The sequence below is a fragment of the Rhopalosiphum maidis genome, chromosome 3, assembly GCF_003676215.2.
Source record: "Rhopalosiphum maidis isolate BTI-1 chromosome 3, ASM367621v3, whole genome shotgun sequence".
NCBI lineage: Eukaryota > Metazoa > Arthropoda > Insecta > Hemiptera > Aphididae > Rhopalosiphum > Rhopalosiphum maidis.
Genome location: NC_040879.1, coordinates 8,664,119 through 8,675,865, shown reverse-complemented (window position 1 = coordinate 8,675,865; position 11,747 = coordinate 8,664,119). Strand labels below are relative to the sequence as shown.

At 27.0% G+C, this 11,747-nt stretch overlaps 1 protein-coding gene across 1 annotated transcript; it reads right to left on the bottom strand.

Moving 5' to 3' along the window:
* Positions 1-843: 843 nt before the first annotated feature.
* Positions 844-11,129, bottom strand: LOC113559715. The gene is made up of 8 exons (XM_026965459.2): positions 11,074-11,129; positions 10,753-10,980; positions 4,122-4,291; positions 3,860-4,035; positions 2,269-2,469; positions 2,011-2,207; positions 1,790-1,926; positions 844-1,705 (listed from the first exon to the last, which is right to left on the bottom strand). Exons 1-8 carry the CDS (start codon positions 11,127-11,129, stop codon positions 972-974), a joined length of 1,899 nt encoding a protein of 632 aa, XP_026821260.1. The 3' UTR covers positions 844-971.
* Between the last annotated feature and the right edge of the window lie 618 nt (positions 11,130-11,747).

The following is an 11,747-nucleotide window of genomic DNA, read 5'->3' as shown; positions in this document are numbered from 1 at the left end:
ATTTTAAAATCAATATTACATTTTATTTGATTATTTTAATCACCAGTTCAATACAAAATAATTTATTTACTAACTGATGATAATTGTTATTATGATAATAAATACATATCTTGTACTTGTCGAGTGCCTAAAAATGTCCTCTGGTATCACAAAACAAGTACTTTTTCCAAATATTAATTAATATAGACAATCTTAATTATCTACTTTGGCCTTAATGGCTGAACACAAAAAGTAGTACAATAAGCAAATAATACACAAAAATAAATTTATATGAATCATTTATTATTAATATTAAAATATAAGCTTTGTCTTACCCATCATAAACTTTAATTACTTACTTAACATAAACATTTATTTTTGTTTTTATTTTATTTTTTATAGTTTAATTTACAATAACTATTGAGACAATTTAATCAGTCAATTATTATAAGCAAAAAAATATAGAATCATTTTTTTTTTTTTTCATTATTCATTATAATATATTATGGCTTTACATAAAATCTGCCATAATTATTGAGTTACTTTAATCAGTCAATTATTATAAGCGTAATTAGTGTTTTCAAACATATTGTTGTCTCAGACTTAAGTGAAATATAAAAAGAAAAAAATGTATTTAAATTTAAAAAATAGTAAAGTATATTATAACAAAAAAAAAAAACGTAAAAATGAATTGATAACTTTATAAATTACAATAATAATTAAAATGAAATAGTTAGCTCATTTGCTAATGAGCATTATAATATTAAAATACCCAAGGAATAGATACAATCTCCGACAAAAAGGGTCGACGCTGCGTTTTTGAGACAAAATTGTATAATAAATTGTAGGTACAATTATTACGACAACCGAAATTTAGATGTAAATATTATAAAATAATAGTACTGAGAAAAAATTAAAAGTATCGACGAGTAGTAAATATTTTGCATGGAGATTGTACCTGAATAAAATTGACTTTGGCCAATGTATAAATTCTAAATGCTTGTTTCCAAAATGCGTATAAAAAGTTGTATTTCATCTCTGCAGTACGGACAGGTTTTTAAATCTTGGTCACGACACTTTTGACATACCCAAGAATGCCCACAAGGTACAATTAAGTACTTGCGTTCGTGTTTCGTTGTAAGACAGACCATACAAAACCCATGTATTTCTGAAGACTGATCATCGGTTTCCGGTGAAGCCGGTGAGTGTATTTTATAGTCAACTGTGCTTTCGAATTCATTTTGTTGTTGTGGTGGTAGTGGTAATGATGGTGGCGGTGGCGGTAGTGATTGTAGTGATTGTAGTGATTGTTGTTGTTGTTGTTGTTCTGGTTGTTCTGGTTGTTCTGGTTGTTCTGGTTCTGTCAGTTGACGACGAAATTGTTCTATATATTCATGGATAGCGTCACTGGACATTACAAATTCTTCTTCCATCGCCTCAACATCGGAACCAAACCTTTCACCGTTCACACTTTGATTAAATGTCCAATTCATGGAAATTTTAACAGTCCAACATTTTAAATGCTCTTCATAACTATTCAGAGATTCCGAGCACAAAAGTATAAAATCTTTGACCATAAGGTTGCCTTCCATCAGTCTTTGAGTGTGGGTTCTAATCTTGAAATGGTTGTACATAAGCTGACATCTAAAACTTTTAGTCGGGAAACCTCCCTGACTAAGCCGATTTGCTTCTGCGACGTATGTACTATTAAGATTATAAATGCCACCTGTTCAAAATTAATATGACAATAAATGTTGTTACAGAGGTTATAATATTATATTATACATATATATTTTGTATGAATGCTTACTCAGAAACGTCCAAATAGTCGGCATAGTTCGAAACGCGCGATTCAACCTTTTATGGAACATCTCGAGATTGTTGATTGTTTTTGTTGGCTTTAAGTATATAGATAAACTATTCGTACCGATTTGATGCAACCAATGCCTAAGACAATATTTTTAAACGACTATTATCACAGTCCATAAAAATAAATTATTAATAATAATATTAAATTGAATATATTATTACAAATTATAATAGTCAAATATTCTGGGTATGTGAACTTGCATCCGGTACGCATACGCTTTTACTTCTTCGAACCCGGTAATTATTTTATTTGGCGGTAGTAGCGGCAGCGCCATCAACATTTTTAAACATCTGAATGCGATTCCACTGTCCATGATTAGATTCGAGTAGCCAAATTTGATCATATGTTCATATATAATCTTTAAAAATTGTTTGTTGTTAACGTAATTATTACACATCGAGGCAATTTTTGATACATACCTGATTATGCTGAAACCAAGTACAATCAAGAGATGCAGTAGGGAAATAATACCCTAATGGAGATATTAAAAGCAAATTAATATCCGAAAAAATGTTCCGGGGACAGTAATCAAATAACACATTCTCTTTAATGAATCTGATAACATTATAATATGACGTAGAACTTTCATCTTCCATCAAACAGTATATAACGGGAAAACTCTGAAATAAATATTGAACAGTTTAGTTACGACATAATTATGTTCCGATAATATTAAATTTATGTACTCGTATATATATAAGTATGATCAAAACGTATCAGTAATTATTTAAAAATATGCGATGGGATTCTATAGGTAGCTATACATTTTTTTTTTTTTTACCAACCTAATTTCTTTATTATTAAAATTACTGTCACGGACTATATAATTATACAATATGTTAGGTATATCCGTATTTAAGTACCTACTACAATATGAAGCCCACACTGTCTGATTTTACAGTATATTAATTGTATATTTACAATATTCTATTAAAACAAGATAAATGTGTTATTATAATATATGTGAATACGCAAATATTACTCACGATGAGATTTAAAATATTTTTAAATAAACAAAATTGTCAGTCAGTGTTTAAAAAAAAACAACAATAAAGTCGCTTCGTTGTGTTAAGTTTGTGTCCATATTGAATAGATTATTCTATCTGAGTGTATTAATTTTGAATTTAATGATAAACCAATGTATACAGAAAACGATTCTGAGCGAAGGCCGTCTCCGTCAGGCTATGATTTACTAATATTTTATTGCAGGTTTACAATGCTAATAGTAATGCCGTTGACATTTTTCTAAAACCAAATAGTTTATATTATAACTATTAAATACTTATTATTATACAATTACTAGATTTTACTTTTAAGTCAAATACCGTTATAACATAGAACGGTGTGAATAGGTTCATAAAAGAAATTAAAAAATTAATCTAAATATTTTGAAAGTTTAATATATAATATGTAGTGACGAAAAGTTTAAGCCCCTACAAATAATATTATTTTTTGAATAACGACAAAATAACTAAAATTTTTATTTTTTGATAGAATAACCAATTTCATAAAAACTTAAACTTCAAATGCATATGTTTTTAGGTTTTTAGATGTTTATAACAATAAATCACAAGGAAGGTTGTATTACATTTCTAAACCTTATTTTTTTTAAATTAAAAAAATTATACATTTTTAACTATTAAATAATTTGCATTTTTGTGATTTTGACATATTTTAATAGAAAAAAATAGACTATAGTGTATTTCCTAAATTTTTAAAAATATACGAAAATTATTTATTTGAAATTTTTAGCCCTTTTGATTGCGTCTAAAAATCATTAATGCTGTAAAAAGTAGAAAAATTGTCTTGAATTAATTATTTTTGAAATGCAAAAAAAAACTAATTTTTCGAATGATTTTACATGAAAATGATTGTATTTTGATTGTAATCACTAATCCCTGATTATTTTGACACGAAATCGTAATTTACGAGCTACGTCGATAAAAGAAATCACTCAGTAAGTACTCGTACGTACTATAGGTATTATTATAATAAACGTATTTAACTCACGCAGTTATCAATTTCGAAGTGCACAGTCAATAATTGTAATGCTCTCGGTTTCGGTGGAATGATCCTAAATGTTTGGTCGACGTACATATTAGTAGGATTTTGTCTCAAAACTAGATCGACTAAAGCATGACACGCAAAAATAGCAGTTGATTTTCCATTTTCGTTTGTCGAAAAACCTAATCGTACAAAACAACAATAGAATGTCAATATGTCATTAAACATTAAAATACAAATGTTCTATGTAATATTGTGTATTGGCTACCTCTGTACATGTTTTGGCCGTCGACACAAAACCGATCTAGTGCACCAGTCCTGAATAAGTTATCAAGTTCTCCGAAAGTGTTCGGTGTGGCCGGGAAACCAGTTTTCCTTATTCGAGTCATTAGCGAACATGCCGAGGTCCATGGATAATTGGCAGCACCTATTGGATAGCTGAAAACGAATGAGAGTACGTATAAGAGTTTAATACCATATAATTATTACTACGTGTACTTATACTTATGTTTAATTAATAATATATATATATATATATGTATATAAAAGCAAAAAGTTTGAAGCTCTACTTTCATTGAAGCATCGTTACTGCTCCATAATGTAATACTTTTCAAGATAATCGGTAAAACCAAAAAAAAAAAGTGGGCTAACACCACTAGTATTATGTCGAGCGTAACACGACATATTTTAGTCAACCGCTGTAATGGTTGTGTTGATTTTAAATTTAATTATATGATAAATGATCGCGTACAAAAAGCGATTCTGAACGAAAAAGAACTGTCGTCAGTCAGCTTATATTATTACTAAGTATATTAACAATTTTATATTACTACTACAGTAATTTATTTTACTATTAGTAATATGGTAAGTTCGATTAATTATTTCCGAAAACATCACATTCGTTATATTATTAATTATATAGAAGCACAAGCACACATATATTATATGATATATATGATATCAAGACTGGAAATCAAAATGACATTTTTTGATTTTAATTTCAATTTTACTCATCAAAATATTTATTTTTTTCTGATTTTAATTTAAAATAATCCAAGATTGCTTTTTTAAATTGTAATTAGATTTCAAACATAGTTCTTAATTTTTTCAATTTAAAATATATCTTTTACACGTTTACGATTTTAATTTCAATTTTACCTACTAGCCTTACACACAAAATCATCATTTGCAACTTCCATGTATATACACATATATACGGCGCGTAGCTATAAAATGGTATTAAGAAAACCAAATTGCCAACTTATGAACAATATAACTGCAGTTATGACCTATTGGTTATAATTGTTGAATTTTAAACTAAAATGTATTTATTTATTTATTTTGTTTTTTATACAAAAATTATAGGATGATTATTATTTTGATATGCATTATTAATTGCTATTTAATTACAAAGACGATTTTTAAAATCATTTAAAAATATTTTTCAATCCATGATATTTATAATATAATACCATTAACAATATAATTTAGGAAATAACACAAATGATGACTAACATATACCATTGATGCTTAATATTAGTAGACGATATTGTGAATGCTCAGTCATTAAAAAATAATTTGGAAATGTTGTAAAAATCTAATATTTTGTTATAATTTTATATCTATATGACTAGAAAAATACATTAATAAATTATATTACTAGTAGACAATTTTGATCATTCGTTTAACAAAATATTTTATTTTTATTTAGAAATGTAAAAGTCACTGCAGAGGGCACAGAGAAATCGGTCGAATATTAAGTATAGATATTAAATACTATATAATAATATGTTATATAATGTGTGCGTGCGTGCGTGTGTAAAAATATTTAAGCAAATAAGTCGTTTATTATCGCAATTTATATCATAGATGTATCCAAAAGACGGTTATCTTTTATTTAATATTTATCGATCATCAAATCCGAAAGTATAATATTGTTATTGTTAGTGTTGATAAGATAAATTGATTTTACAACACAAGCTCGCTTGTGCAAATTCAATAATTATTTTTTATCGATAGTGGATAAAAAATAACCAAATTAATATAATTGCTTAGGATGATATTACTATAATATTCACTATTGCCACAAAATAATAAGTATTTTTTTTTTTTTATTCTATTTAATGTCGTATACGAGTATTGGACAATCTAATTTGATTGGAAATATAATTATTATTGTTATTAAACTTTGAATTAATACCAACTTAATTATACAGAGCGATGTGAATAAATTTGAGACATAAATAGAAAATAGCTTAAATTAATTAAATATTTTAATAATATCATTATATACCTAGTAAAATGTAATAATAGGTATATCTAGGGTTTTAAATTTGAAATATTTCAAAATTGAAAATTTCATTATTTTTGAAATATTGAAAAATATTTTTTCTTCTTTAAAACGTATTTGGTTATAGTTGATTAGAAATAATATATTGATTATTTACAGAAAATATTGATAGTAAATATGCAAAAATATGCACTATACATTTTTGATATTTTTTTCGTAGTGTCTGGTAAAAGATTTTTAGATCACTAAACAATAAATCAAATAGTCAAAAAAAAAAAATAAAAAAAAACAACTTTCAAGCCCTAAAATTTATCACTTGTATTATAAATTGGATCCTTATTGTTTATTATTATTATTATAGATATTCTTTTTATTTCACACAATAAACCATCTTTTAAAAATGTTCACTTGTAAATTGACATGATTATAAACTTTAAGATATAACAATTTATATTTTATTTTTCATTGAAATGAAATATTTCATGAAATTTTAAAACCCTAGGTATCTATATCTGTGTAAATAATTCAAGTCACCAAAAACAATATTTTGAATAAAAAAAAAATTAACCAAAATTATAGTTTTCGTTTTAAATTGCGATTTAGACAACAATTTTATTTTTTTAACTATAAAAAGTATATTGTCAGTGTTTTTATAGGTATTTAAAAATTAAAAATTAATTGACCTGAAATATGATATTTAAACAAATAATAACGAACTTAGTGATTTTGTTTTAATTATTATATTCGTAGATACTTGAAATTTGTTCGTATATGATTACTTTTTACTATAAGAAATAACATTTTCAAAATATTTTATATTATATTAAGTATATTAATTTTAAATCATTGCTAATTTATTCGATACCCCTAATACTTACCATATTACTGATAGTCTAATAGTAAAATAAATAACTATATATAGGGTACCCCGCAATGATTTACCCATTACGATACCTCCTAAATTAAATGGAGATATCATAATTTTGTGTTTTATGGGCTTCACAGGCACAAGGACTACAAGTATTCCATATTTTAATTTAATTTAATGTTTTTGTAAAAAAGTTAAAAAATATAATTTTTTATTTAATTATTTTCAAAATATCGAAAATAGCTATTTTATAGTTTTATTTTCTAAAACTGTTGACATTTCAACATTTTATTTTCACTAATCTCATGATTTTTAATATTTTTTCTAGTTTTGAGAAAAATTGTGAATTAATGAATACCCATAGAAGTGCCAGTGTTATCAAACATATGGCTCGTGGCCTCGTATAACAATACAAAGATATTCTCAATACTAAAAAAATATTTAAAATCACGTTGCTGATGAAAATAAAATGTAACGTCAACATTTAAAAAAAAATAAACTCTAAAAAATTGCTTTCTTCGTTTTTTTGAAAATAATTAAATAAAAAATTATTCTTCCACTTTTTACAATTATTACAATATTAATTAAAATATGAAATATTTGTAATCATTGTCCCTTTTAGTGTTTTAAGAAAAACATAATTTAATAACTTGATATCTTCATTATTTCAAAAGATATCGTTAATGGGTAAATCCTCGAGAGATAACATGTATAATAATAATGTAGGATTGACAAATCGACTCGATTCAGAATTAATTAATCATTAGTAACATTAAAATCCTAGTTTAATGATTTTTTAATGTTTTACATATTTTATTTTAATTATAAAAAGGAAATTTTACAAAAAACCGTATACCATATTCTTGATTTTAATGATTTTAAATCCAATTTTTCATCAATATAAAAAATAATTCAATCATTTTAAAATATATTTCATCCAAAAAAATCGATTGTCTATCATTATATCTTTTTGATATTCATGAAAATAAATAAATAAACTATATTTTCAAAATTCCAAATTTCGTAACAATTCATTTAGCTTCATTTTTAGTATATTATTTAGACATTTATTACAATTTTTTTACCTTTTACCACCACATAAAGTTTTAACTAGATAAAATGTTTTATGACATACCACGACTTTTATAAAAAGGTTTAAACAATGTTTACTCTTTCAAAAAAAAGTCATCAACCAAAAAAAAAAAATCACATTATCACACACATTAATCATTATTTATTGTTTATTAAAACAAACATAGGTATTTTAGGTCAGGCACATCCACTACTCAGCATAGAAAATGAATCGTTTAAGAGAGCGTCACACCCGCATGTGTTGTCTCTGTCTTACAAGTGCGTAACATAGCAAATTCACGCTCAGCAGATCACGTATAGCTCCGTCAGTTTAAAAATTAGAGTGAATCGACCTATTATAAAACTTGATGATAAGAAAATTATCTGTATTTCTATGTTAGTTTTTTACGATATTTCAATTTTTTAGCAAGTTATGCGTACATAACATAGCGTAAATTAAAAATGCTCATAACTCACTTAAAAACTTAATAATCGTAAAAACCCAACATACAAACACAGATATTATTCTTACCATCAAGTTCCATAATAGGTCGATTCACTCTAATTTTTAAACTAACGGAGCTAAACGTAATCTGCTGAGCATAAATTTGCTATGTTACGTACTTGTAAGACGGAGACAACACGTGCGAGTGTTGCGGCCTTTTAAGAGGACGTAGTACCCGCATAATATGTTGTCTCCGTCTTACACACGTGCGACATACCAAATGTTCGTTCACCGTTTTCAATATTGTGCTGTTAGTTTTGATATAAGAGTGAACTGACCTATTATAAAATTTAAAGGTAAGATAATTATCCAAGACCCCAAGTAGCTTTTCATTGATATTATTATTTTTAAGTAAGTTATGATCATTTTAAAAAGATCAATTATCTTACCCTTAAATTTTATAATAGGTCAGTTCACTCTAATATCAAAACTAACAGCACAATATTGAAAACGATGAATGAAAATTTGCTATGTCGCATGTGTGTAAGACGGAGACAGCACATGTGGGTTCTACGTCCTCTTAAATATATTATTATATTTAAAATACTGAACGGGCAAAACAAAAATTGTGTTCCACTCCAGTATTTTGGAGTGTATTTACATAAATTTGAGCAAACAATCGCAAAAATATAAAGAATTACGGTACAAATTTATCATTATTAGGGTTGTGAATAATTTATAACACAGTAAATTCTCTTATGTAATGCATTTAAAATCTCAAAAAATTCAAATTAAAAATTCAAGAAATTATTGTAGGAAAGGTAATACGAATTTAATGTTCACAGTTTATAGAAACCTACTAAGATATTAACTTACTTATTCTATACATTCACAACTAATATACCAAAATAGATAATGAACCTTTAATAGCATAATCTAATCAAACCATGATAAATCAAACGCTGTACTTAAACATTTATACAGCTTGTATAAAATATTTAAAAAACGAGGATATTATTTATAAATTATAAAGAGGATGTGTATACAGCCGGTGTAAAATAAAACAAATATGTGTATAAAGTTGTTAATTGATTAAATTCGATAAGAAAAATACACCTTAAAATAAACTAAGAAAAGAAAAATTACTTAAAAAGTCATAAACCAATAAATTAAAAAAATAACGAAGCAAAAAAAAAATTTGAAATTTAATTTGTTGTTAGGTACATTATTTGAATAAATACTGTATTAAATTTTAAAATCATCTAACAAAATTCACAGTCGTAATACGTATATATTATATTATTTCTTATATTCTATGGTATATTGTATACTTAATATTGATCATATCCATTATACGCCCCCCCATCACAGTGGGCAGTGGATAGTTTTAAATAACATGTGGACAATATAATCAGAAAAAATATTTTCCAAAATGATTAAACAAAACAAATTTTATCGTGTAGGAAAATAAACATTGAGCTATACATGTCATAAAATTTGATGGCTTAGGATTAAATGGTTCTAAATCCAACTTTTTTCAAAATCGAGTTTGTATTAATACGATGGAACCATTTTATTCTAAGCAAACGCAATACTATTTTAAAGAGAAAAAATCTGTTGCTAAACAATTTTTAAAAGTCAATTATCACAAATTATTATTTATCAATTGATAAAAATATTATATTAAATAGAAAATATAATTATTAATTTAACTCTATTTTAATAACTTAGCGTAATATTAAACTTAATATATTATCATATTATAATCAAGCCGCATATGTCATTGTTTGGTTTTTTTTTTTTTGCCAACATTTTAAATCTCAGAAAAATATGTGTTATTCAGTCTCAATAGCACAGTAAAATCAATGAAAGAAAAATAAATTCTATTCACTTGGATTTCCGATAATGTATCCCCGCTGTGCGCCGACCGTCGCCGGATTAAATACTATACATGTATTTGTACACATATGGCGGCCATATAGCTTAACCTATGACTTGCTCCAGTCTTATTTTATCGAATAATCGTCAACAAAATAAAACTTAATTCCGTGGCGCATCCCGCCGTTGTCTTAGTACTTTTTACAAAATAATTATCTGCTTGTGCAACAGATGTAAAATATTACAAGCCTACCGAAAACCACGTACTTATAGGTGTACCAATATAATATACATTATATATATATATATATACTATAATAAAACAAATAATTTTATTCTTTCCTTACTTTACAGCCTCCGATCTATAAATGTCGATCAACCTCCCATGGCCGGCGTTCACCTTTGCTCTCAGTGCAGCTTTAAAGGCTAGTGTCTCGATCAGATTCGTGTTCGTATTGTCTCCCGCCAAGCTCCGGTTCGACGTCCTATGGGTGTGCGGACGCGTCAAAGTCACGCGGCCGTGGACGGTTTTTTTCGCGGTAGCATAACATCTGGCTTCGCTGCATACATATAGCCTATGTGTTATATATATAAAAAAAAAACCAGAATAAAAAAAGGGTTATTTGAAAAAAAAAATTAATGGCCAAGCAGGTAAAATGAAAAATTACCTGAGTCCGTTCGGTCTGGTCTCCGTGTTTCTGTACACGTATCCCATGTATTCCATGATGACGTCGTCGTTGCAAAAAAAAAAAAAAAAAAATAATAAATCCGAAATGTGAAAACGTTAAAAACTCCAAGAAAATATCAGAAAGAAAAATAAAAATGCGGGCGGAACAGCGTGTCCGGCGGCGCTCGAAACGTGTGTAGTGACCGTATTCGCGTCAGAAGACTGAATGCAGACTGACCGCAGCGAGGACATGGCTATCGAGAACCTTCTTATCTCTAACTATACATTAGCCATCGCTATTCGGTCTATATGTGTTGGTATATGTGTCGTATGTGTGCGGTGTGCGTGTGTATAGAGATGCCCACACCACACACAGGCATCGAACAAAAAAAGGGTAGTGCGATAAATAATAATAATAATAAGTAGAATACGAGGAACGCCATAGGGAGTCAATTCGGCGTGTTTTCACTTTTTCAATAACTATATAATATAATATAGTTTAATCTGTAACGGCCATGGAATCCAATGGCGGGTAGGGCAGTACACAATAATAATAATATAATGTCGCCGGACATTCGGACGTCGTTAGCAAGTGTATATATATATATATATATATATATATATATATATATGTATGTATGCATAGCGTTTGCAGAAGACACATTTGTGCGTTTT

Bases quoted from the DNA above. Each gene is read 5' to 3' on its own strand.
- LOC113559715 (XM_026965459.2), bottom strand. From the start codon at position 11,129: ATGGAATACATGGGATACGTGTACAGAAACACGGAGACCAGACCGAAC. The intron at 4,036-4,121 runs GTAGCCAATACA...TTGTACGATTAG, and splicing joins CGGCCAAAACATGTACAGAG to GTTTTTCGACAAACGAAAAT. The intron at 2,208-2,268 runs GTATGTATCAAA...CAATTTTTAAAG, and splicing joins CTTGGTTTCAGCATAATCAG to ATTATATATGAACATATGAT.